The sequence below is a fragment of the Parastagonospora nodorum genome, assembly GCF_000146915.1.
Source record: "Parastagonospora nodorum SN15 chromosome Unknown scaffold_1, whole genome shotgun sequence".
In the NCBI taxonomy this organism is placed as follows: Eukaryota; Fungi; Ascomycota; class Dothideomycetes; order Pleosporales; family Phaeosphaeriaceae; genus Parastagonospora; species Parastagonospora nodorum.
In genome coordinates this window covers 2023294-2043621 of record NW_001884549.1, presented here as the reverse complement: position 1 = coordinate 2043621, position 20328 = coordinate 2023294, and the positions used below count along the sequence as shown (strand labels likewise).

Genomic DNA, 20328 nt, shown 5'->3' with positions numbered 1-20328 from the left:
ATACAAACATTCGCAGCTTTCCATTTGGCTAGAACATGGAAAACGCTCGGCACAGATAGAGTGGTCGTTGTTTGGATATATTGATGGTAATTTGGTGATTGTGAGGCAGGGATTCGGCAGCAACCGAACGTAGTACATAGCCGTCAAAAAGAACCGGCCCCTGTAGAATTTGGCAAGGGCCAAACCGACCCAGCTTCATGTCACCAGTACTTGTACTTCGTTATCGCATCTCCCACGCCTAGAGGTTTTTTTTGGACTTGGGTCTAGATGCGGGTATATTCGTCATTTTTTTTTCCCATTCGCTAACTGGCCCAGGACAATGATAGCTGGCTGTTACTTTCAGTAGACCAGGAAAGCACTAAGGCATACAATCTATGTAGCCCGGAGATGGCAAGTCGCTTTGAGGTGTCGTCTAAAGATAGGTGGCGTTTGACACGTTCTATGAGCGCGCGATGCTTGACAGCGTGCACCGACATAAGGCGCGGTACGAACAGGTATATCAAAACGGGCCTTATGCCGACACGAAGGCCCAATGATGCAGGTTCTCCGGGCATCACGAGCATTTGCAACATTCGTGAGAAGCATCTCGGTCATTATTACGATGCCGCTCTTCCGATGGTGGATACGACATGCGCAGCAGCTGAGGGGTAGTGTTTCTCAGTCTCATGATCACATACTTCTAGCCGTCGACTACAGGGTCTAGCAGTTGGTTTAGCGGCCATTTTCGTATAGCCCGGATACTGAGCGTATCAGTGTGACCAGCCTCGAACATCTCAATTCCGGTCCATGCAATCATGGCAGCGTTGTCGGTACAGAAGCTTGGCGGTGGAAAGTAGAGATTTATGTGTGAGAAGCCGCGGGCGCAAAGAGTACTAGCGAGTATGTGCCTCAAGAAAGAGTTCGCTGCTACACCGCCAGCGAGAACAACGGATCGAGGTGCCGGGTCACTGGCTAGGGATCGTAGTGCTAGAACCACACGATACGCGACATGCTCAAAGGCCGCGCGCATCGCTTCCCTTGCAATGTGTTTCTTTTCTTCAAGGCTGATCTCGTCAAGGGTCCGCTCGATTTTGGTACGCTTCCTTGTGACTGGATCAGTCTGATATCCAATAACGCGCTCGACTGCAGTCAACAGGCCGGAAAAACTGAGCTCGATGTCGTTCACCTTGAGGCCACAATGCGCTGTGACTAAAGGCTGATTGAAGGCCCAGCCCCATTTGGTCATGGCCGTCTTCAAGGCCTCCTCGTGATTGGGAGGGACCTTGTACCATGTGTAATCATGGCTGCTAGAGTCCAGGTATTGTTGTGAGGAGCTTGCAGTGGCACTGGAAAACGTCGAAGTTCGTGGAGCGGACCCTGTGTTGCAGGTACTTTTGCTCTTCTGCGAATCTACCGTCTGACTTGCATTCCCTTCAAAAGCGAACTTCTCCAGGAGCGCGCCGTACATGGTGCTTCTAGTACTCTGCAACAATTCAGTCGGCAGCAAGATACGCGCGACCTTGTCCAAATATTCGCCAACAGCAATGTCATTTGTGGTACCCAGCAAATGATGATCGTTCAAAGATGCAGATTGTATGAGCAGAGTATGGCCACCGGAGGCGAGGACAGAGAGAAAGGGAAAGTCGGGTTCTAATGTCGGCGTTGCAGATGGTTCTAGCGCGCTCACGAGTCGTGGGGTCAGAGCATGAGCCTGCATGTGATGGACGCCCACGAGAGGTATCTAAGTGTCTGGTTTAGCTAAATCATGGTGGAAAGTACGTGTTCAGTACCTGCCATGCTACGGCAAGGCCTTTTGCAGTGTCTAGTCCCGTGAAGAGGTTCGACCTCATACCAGGGCCTCTTGTAACCGAAACGAAGTCTGGCAGGCGTTTCTTCGTGACGTCTAACACTGCCTCTGGTCTTTGTGCTTCCAGTCCTCCATGCTCAAAATCATGATCACGGCTAGCGGTCTTCGGTGGAAGATGGCTGATGGCCTCGCTCACCAGATCTGCAAGGTTTTCTTGGTGCGAGCGCAAAGACACAAGGGGATGCACTCCTTGGTACTCGGCATTGTTTGCAGTAACCTTCTTATGGAAGTGCAATTGCGCAACGGCACGCCCATTTTCAACCTTCTTCTCTACAATTGCCACGGACGTGTCGTCGCAGCTGGTCTCGATGGCGAGTGTCATCAATTGGCGGCGAAAGCTCCATTGTGGTCTGATCGAGGCGCGCGTACATGTGGTACCAGTCCAAAAGATCGGACGGAGCCGCATGGGTCCTGGGGGTGGTATGGATGAAGGGGTTCTGGCTTCGAAGCGCGTGGAAGAATCATGCGGCGTTCGTTCGGTGGTGGAGCCGATCAAGGGTCCCAGGTACGTCACTGCATTTCTCACATGCGCCCTAGAACCTCAACACTGCATCTTACATGTCTCGAGTCCCTTGACGATGCGACGCGCCGTATCCCCGACCCATTGCTATGACTGACGTGAAGAAAGAGTCGGATGGCCCAGAGCCCTACTCGTCCTCTGCTTTCGACTTCACCCTCCTCCCCGACTACAACAACGACTTCATCAACGAAGATGACTTCGCCGAGTTCGCCAAAGCGCTAGCTGCCCCCGACCACCTCTCGCCATCGACCGAAGACCTCACCGCACCGCAGCCCGAGACGGGAAAGTTCTCGGCGAACAATGACTGGAAGCCGATCCACCAGCGCGTGCGGCGGCGGAAGAAGAGCAAGGCACCTCCGCGGCGAGGCAAGGACGAGACACGTGAAGGCTTCGTCTACGTCCTGCTGAAATGGCCGCTGCTTGTCGTCGTGCTTGGCTGGCTGCTGTTCCTCAGTATTGCTTACGTATTCACGCGGCTATACATCTATCTATATGAGCACATGGTCACATGGCGAGGGACACGGCAGAAGCTACGGAGACAACTCCAGAATGCTTCATCATACGAAGAATGGATCAAGTGCGCACAGCAACTAGATACACACCTCGGAAGTGACGACTGGAAGAAGAACCCGAGCTACAGCTACTACGACTCCAAGACAATCCGGAAAGTACACGAGCAGCTGGTGAAGCTGCGACAGAGGGCCGAATCTGATGAGACGGGCAAATCCACCGAGAAGCACGTCGATGGCCAGCCTCGAGCTGTCGAAGACCTCCGCGCACTCCTGGAAGCTTGCATCAAGAACAACTTCTGTGGTTTCGAGAACCCCAGATTATACAGCGAGACGTACTATGGCACAAAGGACGCTGTGCAGAGCTTCATCGAGGAGGCTGAAGCTTCTCTGGCTTTCCTCCTTAACAGCAGTCAGCTCGACGCTGAAAACAAGCGAGCGCTTTTTAAACACTTGGGCAGTAATTTTGGGCGCACGGCTCTTTGTTTGTCTGGAGGAGCGACATTTGCATACTATCACTTCGGCGTTGCCAAGGCTCTACTTGACGCTGGCGTTCTCCCGGAAATCATCACAGGTACCTCGGGGGGAGCTTTAGTGGCTGCATTGCTCTGCACAAGGACCGATGAGGAACTCAAGAAGGTGTTGGTGCCCGCATTGGCTGGCCGCATTACTGCCTGCCACGAGGATACCTGGACGTGGATGAAGCGGTGGTATGCTACTGGTGCTCGCTTTGATAGCGTGGACTGGGCCAAAAAGTGCGCTTGGATGACGCGAGGAAGTATGACATTTAAGGAAGCATATCAACGCTCTGGGCGGATCCTGAATGTATCCTGCGTACCATCAGATCCTCATTCGCCGACTATACTCGCGAATCACATAACAGGTTCGTTTTGATGGGCTACTTTATAAGCAATTGGCTCGAGATACTGATCATGGTCCAGCTCCGGATTGCGTCGTGTGGTCTGCAGTACTGGCGTCAGCCGCCGTGCCCGGTATACTGAACCCGGTCGTGCTCATGAAGAAGAACCGGGATGGAACACTATCGCCGTACTCCTTCGGGCACAAGTGGAAAGATGGAAGCCTGAGGACCGACATACCCTTAAAGGCGCTGAATCTGCACTTCAATGTTCGATTCTCCATCGTCAGCCAGGTCAACCCACACATCAACATTTTCTTTTTCTCCTCTCGTGGCTCAGTCGGTAGACCCGTCACCCACCGGAGAGGTCGAGGGTGGCGTGGAGGCTTCATAGGCTCCGCGACCGAACAATACTTGAAGCTCGACCTGAACAAATGGCTGAAGGTACTCCGCCACCTGGAATTACTGCCGCGACCCCTCGGCCAAGATTGGAGCGAAATTTGGCTTCAACGTTTCAGCGGCACAATCACAATTTGGCCCAAATCCATCCCTTCCGACTTCTTTTACATCCTCACCGACCCCACACCGCAGCGTCTGGCCCGCATGATCCACGTCGGTCAGCAATCAGCCTTCCCAAAGCTGAAATTCATCGCCAACCGCGCCAAGCTAGAGCATTTAATCCAGCAAGGAAGACGGCAATACCGCCCTCGTGGAATCCGGGAGGATATCCAGGCTGTCCTATCAGAGGACGACCTCCAAGGTCTCCTCAAGCGCACAAAAAGCAAAAGCCCGTCCGAGGAAGCCATCTACCCGCTATCTGGCTCCGAATCCTCGTCGTCCGCCGATTTCTCCCGCCCGGGTTCGCCCATCACGCTCCCCCTTGGCTTCACATTCACGCGTAAGAATAAAAAGGGCCTTGCGGATTTGCGCACCGACCCGAAAGCACTTACCGACACGCCGAATAGTCCTTCGCTATCTGCCCGGCTGACAGGCTGGTGGAACACCAAGTCTCCGCGCGACAGCCACCCGTCGACGCCAAAGGATCCGTCCCGCTCACTGTCACCATTCACGCATCATGATCGGCCGAACTCCATGTTCGAGCTGCGGCCGCCGAAGGAGGTCAGGGATTTGCAGGCGCGCACGCATGGACGCCCGCAGCATCGGAATAGCGACTTTCTTGAGGAGATTCGGAGGCGGAGTAGTGCGTTTGTGGAGGGCGAGGGATCGGATGATGAGGGCCGCGCGGGACGGTATAGGCGCGGCGATGTTGATGCTGGGGCGCAGGATGCGGAGGTCTATGGCGAGCCAGCGGAGTTTGGGGACAATGAGGGGGATGGGGAGGAGGTGCAGAGTGCTGTTGGGCTGGGACTTGAGGGGAAGGGGTTGTAGAGAGGAGCGTCTAAATTTTGATCGGTAGCAGGGAACAGCTCATCCCATAGGCTGAAGCTATACACAGGGTTTTACCGTTGCTACTGAGGCCGAACGGTACCATGTATATCTCCAGGCAGTTGAATGCTCCCGTTACTTTCTGTCACAGTTGATAGCCCGTACAGACTAGTTTACATAATACTTCTTTGTTGGCGATTATGCACATTCAAGAGTTGGTTCACTATGGATCTACATGAGATTTGGTACATCTCTGAACGCTTGACTATGCAGCTTTCCCCTTGCGAGTCTTCCTCGCTCTCTTCTTCTTCGGCTCCTCATACGCCTCGTCTTCCTCCTCCTCCGCAGCAAAGTCATCCTCATCAGCAACCGAAGTCGCTTTACTCCCGCCCTTCCTCTTCTTGCGCGTCGCCGTCACGCTTTCCTCTTCCGCCGCCGCACCAGCCAGACTCTTCGGCTGTACCTCCCCTTCCCCCTCATCATCAACCCCACCTCTCGCGCCCTCCCTCTCCGCCAACTTCGACAACGCCGCACCCAACCTCTTCCCCGCCGCTCCCTTCCCCTTCTTCTTCCCACTCGGCCCTTCTGCACCCCTCACCCTGGGCGCAAACGCGCCCGCACCCACCCCGCCTTCAAAGAAGCGCGTAATATTCGCCTGCGTACCCTCCTTCTCTCTGCGATTCATATCCCTGATGACGGGGACGAGCACCTCGTCCGTGCGCTCCCAGCTCCATCCAATCTGGGAGCTCAAGAAAGTGCGGAGTGCGGCGAGATCGGGCACGCCCCACTGGAAGGGCTCGGGGTCCGAGTCGACTTCGGGATGCAGGTATGCGTCTGCGACACGTTGGTCCGGGAAGCCTGGCGGGAGGAAGAGTTTCGTGGCTTGGCCGCGGCGAAAGCGGCGGCGGAACGCGCTGTTTTTGTCTGCGTCTTTGGGGATGGTGTTGTTTTGCACGCCGGTCCACCAGTCTTTGAAGTCCTGGAGGTCTGGGAATTCGGCGAGGAGTTCGAGAGCGGTGACGGGGCCGATGCCTGGGATGCCGGTTGTGTAGTCGGATCCGAGGAGTTGTGCGATTGCAATCATTTTGTCGCGCGTGAGGCTGAATTCGGAGACGAGGTCGTTGGCGAGATAGCACTCGACGAATTTGGCGGCGTTGAACATGTTTTTGTAGACGCGTGTGCCGCCGAAGAGGAATGTGTCTGAGTCGTCGGTTACGATGCCGTCTACGAGACCCAGATGCACGAGCTCTGCGCATTGAGCTTCTGCTTCCATGGGCGCTGTAATGTATGGTAATCCGAATAAGGTCAACAGGTGTTGACATTCAGTGATCATGCTCTGCGTCACTTCATCAGCATCACGACGGTCTTTCTTCTGTTGCGCGCGGAGAGACTTGAGTTCCTCGTCAAAGTTGACTTTGGTGGCGGCATTGTTGGTGACCTCCTTGGCGAAGCGCTCATGCTCCTCTGCTTCTGCAGCTAAAGAAGCAAACAACTCAGCATCTTCGGGGTCAGAGTACTGATCAGAGTCATTTCCAGGGATATCAAGATGTGCTGTATCTTCTGCTATACCGCCATATGGGACGATGGGGATGTCAAGATCATCTGGACCCTGCAGCTCAGCAGGTGATGGAGACCGATGGCGTCGCTTCGGTCGAGAGGGTGGTTCTGTACGTATTGGTACGTCTTCGAAGTCTGGCGAGGGTGACTTGGCGGGTTGGGCAACCGTTTCAGCGGTATGCTGGCCATTAGTTTGTGGAGAGGATACTTTGGGAAGGTCGTTCGTAGTCTTAGGGTTGTCCATAGGAACATCCTCGAACTCTTCTGATGGTGATCTAGTAGGCTCGCGGGGTGCTGGCTGCTCAGCCACTTCGGCTGCTTTTACTGTAGCTTGTGCACGTTTCTCATCTTCGGGCTCACTTTCTGACCAGTCCACGGGCTCATCGTCCGAATCGTCGGCGAAAGGAGTCTTCTTCACCAACGCAGGATTCTGTCGAGGCGGTGATCCTTGTTGCGGAGACAAGGGCTTTGGTGGCTCAGCTCGCAATTTATCTGCCAAGTCACCTATTCTCACCTCAGCATCGACAGCTGGCGCATCTTCCATCAAAGCATCTTCTTCGTCCGAATCGATGGCTACAACCTCTTGACTCTGAGCTTGACTGGGAGGTGCATCAAGGTCGATTACTTCTCGAGTATCCTGCTTGCGTATCGTCGGCAACTCTTGGAATTGGAAACGTGCTTTTTCCTCCTGTTTCGCCTCTTCCCATTGCTGCTTTTCTTCTTCTCGCTGGGCCTGCAAATCATTCCCAAGGTCACGTTCACCAGCAAACCATGGAGGCAAAGGAGCTGCATCCTTCTTGTCCTGGTCTAGTTTCTTCTCGAAACCGCCTGCATTCTCAGCCTCGATCTTTTCCATCTTCTTCTTGCCCAGGATGGAATTGCCTAGATTGAGTCTTTCAAATGGTAAGGGCCCGTCAAATCCAGGAGCATTAATGGCTTTCGGTGTAGGTTTTACCGCAGGCGCAACTACCTTTGACGAAGATGGTGAAGACTGACGAGGTTTGACTGGTCTTTTCGACTTCCGCGACTCAGCCAAAGCTGCCTGCAAGTTCATGTCATCCTCTTCACTATCACTGCCCTCGAAAGGTCCTTTCGGAGCCAATTTGCTGCTACGCTGGTTGGCCAAACGCGCAATAGCTAAACCTCGTCCTTTCACACCTGCAAAGGGGTTGGCGTCTGCAGCACGCTTCTGCTGGAAGACCTCGCGAACTGGGTCGTCCTCAGATTGTTCTGCCACTTGCTCCTCGTCACCATTTGGTTGCATGGATAGCGCTATCGCCTGTTGTAACATATCATCTTCGACGTCGTCTCCGGCGTCTTCGAATAGTTCGGCATCATCGGCCGCAGGCACATTTTCCCACTCTTCATCCTCATTCTCTTCAGCTAAGAACAGCGAGTCTGGGTCCTGGTTCACAGGTGAAACTTTTCGTGGTCTCGGCTGCGTGGGTCGTGGCTTTCGCGAGTTGTAGAACTTTCGACGTCGCTTTGCCAATTCATTCGAGATGAACTCTCGTCCTTCCTTGTCCTCCGCACTCAGACCAGGCTTGGGCTTAGGCAGTCGGTTTAGTCCTTCAATGGGCACATCCTCAAAATCTTCGTCTTCCTCCCAATCTTCGTCTTCCTCAGCAGGCGGCGGAAGATCGACGTCTATGGGCTTATGTGCCTTGCCCTCATCTCTATTCGTCACGACACCGAGCGCCCAGCCACCCTCAACTCCATCATTTTTCACGAGCACGTATTCACGACCTCTTTCGCCCGCGACACGATTCGCTCCTCCAACGCCAACCATATCGTCGTTCATGCCATTAAGGTTCATTAGACGTTGCGTAAGCTCATTGCGCTCACGTACCCGCTCGATCTGAAACTTGGAGAATGCCATTCTATCTGGGAACATTGTATCCAACTGCTCCTTGGAGTATCCCATCCTCAGCCGACTCCGCAGTCGGGCTGCGTTCAAAATGTTGTATCGGTCGGCGGCTGGCAAGCTCTGGAAGAAGTGACCTTCGAAGTCAATCTTGGAGAAATCGTAGACATTGATATCCTCGCCCCTGTCGAACTGTCTCGCATATTCCTCCAGCTCTTCGAGCGACATGACGCGAGGATCGTCTGCACCACCCATTTCGTTCATAGACTTTCCCAGATCAGGCAAATGGTATTGGTCCTTCTTCTTGAACTTTCTGTTCTCGGTGCGCTCCTGCTGTGACTGCAGAATTTCTTCCGCGTACACCAAGTTCTCGGGTATGGCCTCCTGCTCCTCCTGGTTGCGCGGGTGCCGTACAGCCTCCTTCCGCTTCTTCTCTTCCTCCTCAGCCGCCCTCTGCATTTGTATTGCAAGCAGCTTTCCGGCTGTTCTAACGGCATCTTCGCGTCTGCCCTCGCGGCGCGACTTGCGGTTGTTGATGGTCTGTCGCTTGAGCACCGGCGCGCCACCATCGAAGACGAAGACAGGCTTGATGCCGATAAAGAGGAGCTTGCATACGCGGCGGAAGAATCCGACTATATGGCTGTTTCGCAGTGCATTACCCTCCTTGTCGCGCACGGCCTTGAGGAATTGGTAGATCCAGATGGAGGCATCGACTGCGAGGCGCTTCTTGTTCAGCGTTTCGATCTTGATCGGTCGCGCGCATGGCTGCAGGACAGTCCAGAGGCCAGTGACACCCATGGCGGCCCTCTAAGTACTGAGTCCATTGATCGTCAATGAAGAAGAGCTTCGCGTTGGTCCTGCGTGCGAAAAGTGATTGAAGCTGGCTGCCTTGTGACATCGCGTAAGAAGCGTGTCGATGACGTCTTGCCAAGCCTCTGCGCGTCAGGTCATTCCTGCCTTCACCAGACACGTCTAACAGACACAGGCTGTGCGTGTATTCTACTACACTGCATTTTATTAACCGTCCATCTCGTAGCACTTTGAGCAAAGCTATACCGAATTGCGTCTGACGTGCGATGGTCTTATGCAAGGTCACCATGCTGCACGCGGGAGAACAAAGCAACATCCACGTTTCCAAGGTTGGCCGTCCTCTGTCAGCATGCACATATGTTTCCTTGATCAGAGACCAAAGACCAGAGACCAGAGACCAGATACCAGAGGGGCTGCTATCGCCATGAACTCGACGCAGTGTTATAGTGTAATGATTAACAAAATTTTGGAATTTACGGACATAACCCTCCCCTAGGCTCACTCTCCAGAAATCCCTTCATCCTGCGCATTCCTATATTCTCAACCAATGCACACTCTTTCGCAAGTTGTTTCATATGTCTCCCAATCTCTTGTTTCGACGTTTCTCTACCGAACTTTGTTGGGTCCACGTTGACCTCGATGTTCCATGTGTTGTGTGCGCCAACATCCCTTGCACAGGGTTTCGAACACAGCATCGACAAAACGCCAATAGCCCGCAAGCTCCACGCTTGATGACACCCGTTTGTCTCCTCTCGGCGCGCACAAAGGATGTGAGGCTTTACGGACGGGTAACAAACAAACATGAGGACTGCCCGTTTGCGGAGAGGTGCAACAGCTGTTCGCTTCTATGCCTTTGTCAACAGCACAACAAAGACTGCTCCTCAGAAGTATACCTCCTCGAGTAGTTCCATGATTTGGAAAGAGCTGGTTCAATTTTAGCTTCCCATTCCTTCAAGCAGAACGTTTTTGTGCCTCACCTAGTTGCACAAGCCATTAATTACTCCTCGTCAACTGCACACGAGACCCTTTTTCACGGGAAATTCGACCGATAGCTATCATGTCTTACAGACGCAGTCTCGAAGCAACTGAGACGTCCTCAAGCGTGATAGAAATCTCCGATGCTGAAGAGATTTACTTGGTCAGCGACGATGATACTTCACGGAAGGACGCCAACGATCGCCGACTTGCGCAGGCCGTCAACTACCTACAACACGAAGGCGGAAATGACTCTCACGCCACCTATATGGATCGTGTCAATCGTATTGACGAGACTCTGCTGAACCAGCTTCCTCACCAAGGACCTATGTTTAGTCACGAGCTTTACCAACAAGTTCGAGCTCTGGTCATCGGCGTCAGACGCGACTTTGGCAATGCTGCACAGCAAGATTCTTTTGACATGGATAGCCACGATGAGCTTGCTTATATTGATAGCCCAATGGCTTTCGAAGAGGAAGCACTGTATCGCGGCGACTCCCAAAGCCCGACTCCAACTCCTGCCCCTTCCAAGCGACGAACCTCCAACGTTTTGGCTCCAAGGAGCCTAGTGTCCGAGGAAAAGGTGCAGAGAGTGCGTTCTTTCAAGTACGGTGGCGACAGTGAGATTGAAAGCTGGCACAGCGACTATCCAGCGTCTCTCCCTTTCCCTGAAACACTCATGATGGCGCACTGGGAGAGTATGAAAATTGATTTCGATATCAATCGCCCCAAGGATGCTGCTACGGCAGAAACCATCGTACCTTTGGAAATCCCACAGATGCAGCAGTACTTCGAGTTGCCGCTCTATGAGTCAGGTTCACGATTCAAGCTTCCGACAGTGAGCGATGAGGACCAGGTGGCGGTCAACAAGCTCGGAACGAAGCTTCATCTCCAGAAGGTTGTGGACAAGTTCTTTGAGAGGGACCAGACAAATGGAGGAAAGAAGGATTATGTTCCGCGCCTCTTCCTTGAGAATTTCAACGTGGACCACCAGTGTGAGTACAAGTTTTGAATGTGTTAAGTTCAGGAGATCTAATAGTCACCAGGGGCACCCGACCGACTACGCAGCAAGCTGAACGCTTCGCCAACCAAATCTCGAACCTTTCAGTCCGCTACCACTGGTAAGATTACACCAAGTCATTCCTCGCCGATTGTGAACGACACATGCATCCGTCATACTGATTATGATCCAGTACCACCTCGCAAGCTCACCAAGACTACCGCTATCTCGCAACGCGCCTCATCTCCAGCATTTAGACGTATCAGCAAGGAAGTGCGACGTGAAAGTGTCGTCCACCCAGCATCCTGTACAGAGGCAAAGGCAACTCCAACTCCTCCAACCACCTTCAGCACACGGCTCAAGTCCAAGCCAACCCCACTAGCCACCTTCAGTACGCGACCCAAGTCTACTCCAGCTGCACCAGCCACCTTTAGCACACGACCCAAGACAACCACCGCGGCCACCACCAGAACCCTATCCCACGTCGCCATCCCCATCAAAAAACCCCGCGGCCGTCCTCCCAAGAACCCCAAGCCCGTAACAGCAACAGCTTCCAGCGTGTCTGCCATCCGTCCTGACCCGACCCCACTCAAGCGCAAACCCAGTCTCGGCTCTCAGCCATACGAGACGCCCAAATCATCCATCAAAAAGGTCCTTCGCGACAACAAGAGACAAAAGAGCGTGGTTTTCGTAGAAGCGCCGATCGCGCTTGAGGAAGATAGCGAGGATCCGAATTATCCTGCGAGTCCGGTGTGCAAGCCTGCGAGGGCGAGTACGCGTGCGAGTGTGAGTAAGGCTGCGGCGGCGGGGAAGATGAGTAAGGCAAGGAAAGATAGTGGGAGTGGTGGGAGGATGACGACGAGGAGTGGGAATGCTTATTATTAGATATTACTTGAGTGTTTTTCTTTTCCCTCTCCTTTAGTATCCTAGAGCTTTCGGTAGATAGTTCAATGTTCGATTCCCATCCATCCTGCTCTACCCACAAAGTTGTATACACCTTGGTCGCTTTCAACCTCTCGTGCGAGACGACCTGTGACGACGCTTCTTTCGTAGTCGCGCCCACGGACGAGGAAAGGCTCAAAGCCACTACCATCTGGGCCGCGTACCCACTTGACTTTCCCGCCGCTTGTGTCATCTACAACAAAACCGCTGTTTTGTCGATCGAGCTGCATGAACCAGTGTCGCTGGTGTATCGATCCGATGTCGTTCGTCGAGCCAGGATACGCGTTGGTTGCTCTAGTTTGGACATCTTCATCGGTATCTGTGTCGATTTCTTCTCCTGGAACAGACATAGGGTTTTGAAGGTCGACTTGATCTTCAGCTTCGGAGTCGGACTGAAGCTTAATTTTGTGTACTAAAGGCTTGTGCCGGCTCTTTCGACGGACAGTGGGATGTTGGATGATTTCATTGGTAGGTAGTCGCATTACGATCGTGTAATTCTTGGGCAGACGCGTACCGTGAAGGCGAAGACGTATATATCGAGTTTGAAACGCGGTGATAAGCTTGTCATTCTCGTGTTCGATGCCTGTTGTTCTCGTTGGCTTCCTTGACGTCTCTTCATCTGAATCCAATTCGGTTTCTTCATCGTCTGTAGTCTGCGGGCTAGGCATCCCCTTCCTATTTCTACCACCTGTCTTCCTCGGCAGCACTTCGTACGTTCCGGTGTCCCAAATGAGCAGACTTCCCGTCTTGCTACTCGCACTCTCAATGAGATGATTCCAGTAGTTGTGTACCCGCGTCTCTATGGCCATACGTCCAATACTCTTCGAGTTTGGATTACCTGGCAAGCCTTTGGGAACTGCGAATGACATGCTACTCGTCTTGGAAAACTGCAGGCGCAGATCATAATGTACTCCGGCGCGCGGATGGTTGTGCTGATGAATGACGAAGTGTCTTCCGTGCTCATTTTCATTACCGTGATACAGTGTAGCGAAATCTGATATCGACAAGCGTGCTACATCTGCAGGAGTTTGACGATGCGATTTCGCGAGGTGGTTCTTGAAGTAGGACAGGTGATCATCAATCTTTGCTTTGCCAGCTTCAATCGCTACTATAGTGGGCTCAATATTCGGATTTGGTAAATATGCAGCAGCTGGCGAAGAAATCCCGGCTGTCCTCCGTCTCTTTAGGGGCTGTGGAGGCGAAATGTCTCGCGCCAGGCTGGCGGGTACGTTCATTGTAGTTGAGCAACGACTTGTGGTCGTGTCTGCGATCTCTCGCAATTGTCACAATTCACTCATAGTCCCACTTCTGACAACTATTATGGACCCGTGTTTGTTCAAGTATACAGTTAGAGTTTGCAGTGAAGTGAACGAAGCAAACCAAACTAGGGAAGGCGTTGTATTTAAAACAGGTTAGCGTATGATGACATCATCGTCTCAGCTCGACCTCATCTTTCCAGCAGCTTTCGCCTTCCGTTCTGTAGTTCAAAAGCAATGCCATGAGAGACTCGTCAAACATGTCTCATAAAACACGGACTTCCGTTACGAATTCTGTCGCAGCTTGTTCGCTCCAATCAATCTGACCTTTCCAGATCATCCTCTGCCCCCATCCTTGACTCTTGAGCTGGGGGCCCATTTGTTACTTCAGGCTGGCCCAGCAGACCCTCAGTCAAATTATGCACGGTATCGTGCAGGGTCAGTTTTACACACCATGTGAATTCGATAGATCAACATGCGACACTTATCAGCACGACCGACATGTTCTACAAACTGGCACAAAGCTCGATCCACGCCTCAAAGCGGCTGACACCTCTACGACTCAGCACGGGGCGCTGTTCATCTAGACTGCCTCATCAACACTGTTTTCCAGTATGACGGCACTTCACCCTTCATCCGTATACTGAAAGTGCCAATTCTTTGAGCGATCACTACGACAAAAGACCGGCTCAGAGATCCCGATGCTCTTCACATACGACACCGCTGCTCTTGAAACAAACGGTGACACCCAATGACTGACATCATTTGTTCGTGCGCTGAAATGATGATCGCGTGGCGGTGAGCTGAGAGCAAAACTACGGGAATCACTCCCTCTCGCCAAGAAATTGGATGCGCGTGGGACGTTTTCTTGTTCATCCCTTTGTTCGGCTTATTGGAGGCGCAGTTGGCGCCGCATGAGGCTCATCACTTTGACCGTGCCGTGTCAGCAATCCGATTGTTTGTGTACGTGCTGAGGTGGGCGTAATCCTACACTAGCCACTTGTAGCAGCAAGCTCAATGACAACGCCGTCAGGCCTCTGTCCGTTACCAAATTTATAGACAAGATCTCCACTGCCACGCTGGGTTGCTAAAATACTACGCCGATTTGAGCGAAGATTACCCAATCAGAGGGTTGTGTTTATCACGACGAGGCCAACGACTGTGCCCCGGTCAGGGATGGTAACACGCGCGCGGTATTGACCACCAAGTAGCACACTGTGCGCTCTTTGACAAAGATCCTTGCAAGATAATCCCCGTTCTGCACTTTCATCTGTTCTCACTCCTCCATCCATACGTCACAGCACCTGTCAAGTGTAACTGTTCACTTTCCTGCAACAATCACGAGGTGCAACACGACGATGTCCAATGCTACGAAGCTCACTTGTCCAAGTGGAGGGCAATGGTGAGTGATATGATCAGTTTTCTATATACTTCATACTAACAAGCAGTGAAGGTACGCCTGTGGAGCTGAAAGTTCGAAGTTTGTCGGTTGTTGCACCTCCGATCCCTGCTCAAACGGTTGCGTGCAAGGAAATGTCCGATCAGGAGGGTTTCCCATGGCCGACTTTGGTAAATTTCCAGATGCAAGCTGTGAGACTGGAAGCAATTTCTTCAGCTGTAGTGCTGCACCAACATTCTGGGGGTGGGCAACATCCCAGATAACACTTTCTGATCGTGGCTAACCTATGTAGATGCTGTAAATCAAACCCTTGTACGGACAAACCATCTTGTAAAGAAGGCGATCTAGTTCCTGCATTCTTGGGCAGACCTGAGCAGTTTGCTGCATACGCGCCATCAGCATCGCCGAGCCCCACAAGTACTCCAAGCAGTGCCCCAAGCAACGCTTCAAGTAGTAGCTCTAACAACGGGGCCGTTATCGGAGGCGCAGTTGGAGGAAGTCTTGGTGCCGCCATTCTGGTCGGATTTATCGTCTTCTTCCTCTGCCGCAGGAGGAAGCGCAAGCAACAAGTCGCTCACGATGAAGCTGGCGCGGCTTCCACACCGAAAATGAGACAGAGATTCGAAGATAATACATCAGCGCAATTTGTGGGACAATCGCGTAGGTATACTCCAAATCCTTTTTAGGTACTTTACTGACGATTTTTCAGCGCCGCCTACATATTCCTCGCCAAACTCGCAATTCTATCAACCAATTCCGCCCCCTAAGGATTCTTCAAATCGTCGGTCGTACCAGGCGTACAGGCAGGAAGCCGATGGTCTTCAAGAACTGCCAGCAAATACGACACCGCCTGCCGGACACAGAACCTCGGAGCTCCCAGGCGAAGCAGTCTCTTATAGACCCCATGGCATCTCGGAATTACCATCTAGCACAACTCGGGTGATAGCGGAGCTCGAAACACCACAGACTTCGCCGGACATACAGCAAGGAGAATTCAACAACGACCTAGCAACACCAACGAATCAGACAAGCGATATGGCCCCAGGATCAGCTTTGTAGGATATACAATGGTGTTCGATTACGCAAGGCTGTAGTTTACTGCTGCTTTGTGCACCTACAGAGTCTGACCTAGAGATTCACAGTTCGGTTCTACATAGATTTACAATAATCTTGACAAATCATTATCGTGTAAAAGCTGTCTCGGCAGTTGATGCTACATATGTGCAGTTCCCAAAATATCACTTTTGTGCCGCAGCAAAAGTGCTCCGCCACCTCGCTGATCATCTAACCATATCTGGAATTTATTTCAACATCATCTTTTGAATCTCGGTCCTTACATGGACAATGACAGTAACTACCTGAGATGCGTCCGTCTGCCGTTCCTCAAATCAATTAACGCTCTTTTACGTGACTAGCAGGTCTGCATGGTGCATGCGAAGTGCTTACTTGTAAGCAGTCATCAAGCTCTCTGGCTTCCACGTGTCAATTGTCACAGGCGTAGATTGTATACCGGATTCGCTTTCAGTAAGCTTCGAACTAGATTCGAGAGCGACACTTGAGAAATCCTTTGATTCACCATATGTTCAGACAGTTTCTATCTCCTTCGTCTTTTAGATCGGGCAGTGCATGTTAGTCACCAGATTGCAAACAAGAATAACCTCTCATGAATCGGCTCATGGTCTGCGGATTCGCGATTGCTGGAAGAGCTGTGCGCTGTCATGAAATGTGTTGCGCTCACACGAAACCTTGAAAGCTCAAATTTGAGTAACTACTCAACAGTGAAGATCAAATCGGTCGAGCTTTTCCGACTACTTCTTGTAAATCTCTTTCCGGTATTAGTTTCTGAATGCGGGTAAGTGGTATCTCAAGATATTGTTGTTGGAGTGGTGTCGAAGTAATCGTGGTTGTTTGCCGATTGTATGCAACTAAGTGGGGTCGAACAGCTCGATGTGGCAAGCACACCTCAGCACAGCCTGCTGGAAACCCTGCTCAGCCTGATGAAAGCAGCGTTCCTACTCTGAACTATGTGCAACATCTCATTACAAAAACTATCGAAAGTCTGACATTCGCACAAGGACTGGTTCAATCACCCCCGTGAAGCTGCTCCAACTGCCAACGGTAAAGATGCCCGCCTGTCGGCATCCTGACATTCAGAGGTTTGATGGATTCCGCTGCTGTCTTTCCTGTGGTGAAACGACTTTCGAAGATGCTGAGAAGCCAGAACAAGGATCAGACCTTACAGCATCGACAGGCTACCAGTACAGGCGACTCAACTACGAACTCGGACAAGAGATACGACTGGTCGTCCTGTATCCCGGTAAAGAGCTGGAAGACATAACTTGCGACATAATCCACGTCAATCTTCTTGACAAGCCTATCTATGAAGCGGTGTCCTATACTTGGGCTACTGAAGATGGCGACCTCTCAATGTCAGCAAAGATCAAGTGTCGTAATGGAAACATTGCCGTCACCCGAAATTGTGAATCAGTACTGCGATCTTTAAGACTCAAAGGCCGAAATAGGAAGATTTGGGTGGACGCTATCTGCATTGATCAAAAGAGCATCCTTGAAAGGAATCATCAAGTGAAGCTCATGGCTACTATTTACACAAACGCCTCGCAAGTTGTCGCTTCTCTCACTACTGATACCAGTTTATCTTTCGAAAGAGTGCTTAGACTCTTGGATGGAAGCTCGCGCCAATCAAATCAGAGACAAGAGACACCTTCACGTCGCGAATTTGCGAGGTTCATTTGTATGCCCTATTTTGATCGAGTGTGGGTAAGCATAGTCAGTCGGACTCGGTATGCAAATCCAAGCTAACACTTTTAACTCTTGCTTAGATTTTGCAAGAGATTGCTCTGGCAAAGATAGTTACGCTTGTTGTCGGAAAGTGGACTTTACGCTGGACTGCCGACACGGTATCGACATTGTTGAACTTGTGCAAAACACTGGACTTTCGGGCACCTAGCGTACTACGTTGGCTGCCCTCAAGCCAGCCAGAAGCTGGCGACTTGCTTGATGTATTGCACCGAAGCAGAAACTGCTCGGCTACTGATAGAAGAGATAAAGTCTACGCCTTACTTGGTCTCGTTAACGCTGAGGTCGCCAGCGCCGTTCCTGTGGACTATTCGCAGACACCTTGTGAGATATTCACCGACATAGCGATCTATCTATTGAGAGATAGAGGACGTGTAGATGTTTTATTATATGCGTTGTGTGAACAAAACGACACGCCTTTCGTTCCTAGTTGGGTGCCGCGATGGGACGTGAAGAGTAGTTTTGAGGTGGGCCACTTGTATACAATTTGGCTAGAGTACTGCTGACCTTGTTCTCCTATATTTTTAGCCTCTACCTTCACAATTTTCAACGTTGCAAGTGGAACGACTGGCAGCATCATGGTACTCTGAATCATCGACTGGGCAGAAACCCAACACAGTCGACTCGCGGGAAGAAGAACAACCGAAAAAGCAGCATGCTGCCGAATACCACTACAATGTTCAACTCGAAGTTGTTGATCGTACTTCACCTGCTACGACAAGTTCGGAAAGTTCCTCATTATGGTTAGACAGCTTGAACACGGCTCTTCAAATCGACGCTACAGGAGAACCGCACTTCGCTATCAAGCCGCAACGATTACCAGTGAGGATACATGAACGAACGGAACCTCCTGCAAAGACACCGCCTTGTTTGAGAATCCGGGCGCATTACTTGGACATCATCAAGAAGTTTCTACCGATGGCCACGAACCGCCGTGAGCTCATACTACCTCGTGGTGTTCTAGATGCCTTCTGCAATAAAGACACATGTTCTAAATGCCTACTCGATTCATTTGCCTTGTCCAATTTAGAGGCGGCATCACATCTATACAAGACTTTCGACCACACAGTACACGATAGCTGTGCTGAACCAAAGCATGTGGAGCGGGAACTGCGCGATGAATTCAAAGATGTAGTGAACCATCTGGGGATCGGAAGCACGACTTTTGAAACACGCTTATCAATGGGTTTCGCAAAGGAATGGAGGATCGACCAATCGATATGGCCAGGTGATACTATCTGGGCTCTAGCTGGACTCGCCGTGCCAGTGATTTTGAGAAAGGAGCAAGATCACTATATTCTCGTTGGGCAATGCTACCTATTCCGGGCAGCGTTGCCATTTCTATGCTCGGATTGTGGTGCAGAGGTTAGGCCATGGCCTATGGCTACCAAGATCATTGACATTTGGTAAGACTGACCAAGCATGCAGATTATGTAGTGTTTATCATAGATCAACACACGTAGCTGTTGAAAAGCTGTACTTAAAGAGACAACTTCATCACTTGCTAAAGATTCAATGTTGGTCTACTGTTTGGTATACATTTGGGCTATTTTGGCATTGCCTTCACGGACACCCACGACAACACAAGGTGCAAAGAACATTCGTCGCATGCCCAAGATAAATCGTGTTTCAGCGTTGATCACGTGCGTTGAGCCTTATCATATCAAATTCCTCGTGCTGTAAAGCATTCTATCTGGAAGGCTCAGTGACATACGAGTACAAGCACGCTTTGTGAAAGGCATGTTCGCCTACCGCCTTCTCCTCCTCCGAAACCTCAGCACGACATGGATCTCATCTTCATATCAAATTGCACCAGTGCTTGGTCACGTTTTACTCCGCAGATCGCAGTTCAAACTGTCTGGCTGTTGCGCAACGTTGCGAGTCGCGTGTGAGAGGAGTTGAGCATATCTAGCGAAGGCCTGATCCAGAATTGGCAGCGCGAAGATGAATAAGACGACTTACTGTTTCGCTAACGGAGATGTTACCGAAATGTTATGGAAAGCAAAGTGAGTTGCATGCTCCCACAAGGCGATGAATTGTTGACACGGAGCATTGGGGTAAGTTCGATAAGCTCGATTATTGGACCGCATGCGGCTCTGAACAATATCAACTAAACCTTCAGATTTCCGACTTCACGTAGCAACAGTTACGTCTTACTGGGCTACATACCGTCTTCAACGGGCCGTAGAGACGGAGCCGTTATATGTTACGACTTGGGGAGAGAGTTTGTGACGCCGAAACTTTTCTCACGATTGCACTCAGAGAGCTCCAGGTTGACATGAAAGCTGGTCTGCCAAATTAGGCTGTTGGCAAATATCAGAAAGTAAGTAAGCATGTTGGATGACCGGCAAAACATAAGCACACCATCCACACGGCGACATGTGTGGTCCACGTGCGCATCTGCGAGCGGGGATGATGATTCCGACCTCTTCCAAACATCTCAATCTGGCAACCCGATAACCTTGATGGACGAAAGAGACCCAGGGGCAGGGCTTCGCGTCGAGCTTGCACATCGTTTCCCGTTTTGCTGAGCTCGGCGCACAATCACGATCGTACATACTTCACCAGCAGCAACTTCACCCGCATCAGCA

At 51.4% G+C, this 20328-nt stretch overlaps 7 protein-coding genes across 7 annotated transcripts; 4 read left to right on the top strand and 3 right to left on the bottom strand.

The window, feature by feature from the left end:
- Nucleotides 1–679: 679 nt before the first annotated feature.
- On the bottom strand, nt 680–2252 carry SNOG_00919 (hypothetical protein; the record flags this gene model as incomplete). The annotated part of the gene is made up of 2 exons (XM_001791534.1): nt 680–1690; nt 1770–2252. The coding sequence occupies 2 exons, from the start codon at nt 2250–2252 to the stop codon at nt 680–682; spliced, it is 1494 nt and encodes a 497-aa protein (XP_001791586.1).
- A 203-nt stretch (nt 2253–2455) lies between these two features.
- SNOG_00918 (hypothetical protein) lies at nt 2456–5120 on the top strand (the record flags this gene model as incomplete). Its single annotated transcript, XM_001791533.1, has 2 exons — nt 2456–3653; nt 3817–5120. The coding sequence occupies 2 exons, from the start codon at nt 2456–2458 to the stop codon at nt 5118–5120; spliced, it is 2502 nt and encodes an 833-aa protein (XP_001791585.1).
- Nucleotides 5121–5382: 262 nt separating this feature from the next.
- On the bottom strand, nt 5383–9336 carry SNOG_00917 (hypothetical protein; the record flags this gene model as incomplete). The annotated part of the gene is made up of 2 exons (XM_001791532.1): nt 5383–7556; nt 7671–9336. The coding sequence occupies 2 exons, from the start codon at nt 9334–9336 to the stop codon at nt 5383–5385; spliced, it is 3840 nt and encodes a 1279-aa protein (XP_001791584.1).
- A 1069-nt stretch (nt 9337–10405) lies between these two features.
- Nucleotides 10406–12681, top strand: SNOG_00916 (hypothetical protein; the record flags this gene model as incomplete). The annotated part of the gene is made up of 4 exons (XM_001791531.1): nt 10406–11318; nt 11370–11444; nt 11517–12140; nt 12311–12681. The coding sequence occupies 4 exons, from the start codon at nt 10406–10408 to the stop codon at nt 12679–12681; spliced, it is 1983 nt and encodes a 660-aa protein (XP_001791583.1).
- On the bottom strand, nt 12271–13500 carry SNOG_00915 (hypothetical protein; the record flags this gene model as incomplete). The annotated part of the gene is made up of 1 exon (XM_001791530.1): nt 12271–13500. The coding sequence occupies one exon, from the start codon at nt 13498–13500 to the stop codon at nt 12271–12273; it is 1230 nt and encodes a 409-aa protein (XP_001791582.1).
- Nucleotides 13501–15077: 1577 nt separating this feature from the next.
- On the top strand, nt 15078–15979 carry SNOG_00914 (hypothetical protein; the record flags this gene model as incomplete). Its single annotated transcript, XM_001791529.1, has 3 exons — nt 15078–15163; nt 15213–15580; nt 15630–15979. 3 exons carry the CDS (start codon nt 15078–15080, stop codon nt 15977–15979), a joined length of 804 nt encoding a protein of 267 aa, XP_001791581.1.
- Nucleotides 15980–17044: 1065 nt separating this feature from the next.
- Nucleotides 17045–19147, top strand: SNOG_00913 (hypothetical protein; the record flags this gene model as incomplete). Its single annotated transcript, XM_001791528.1, has 3 exons — nt 17045–17698; nt 17761–18061; nt 18312–19147. The coding sequence occupies 3 exons, from the start codon at nt 17045–17047 to the stop codon at nt 19145–19147; spliced, it is 1791 nt and encodes a 596-aa protein (XP_001791580.1).
- Between the last annotated feature and the right edge of the window lie 1181 nt (nt 19148–20328).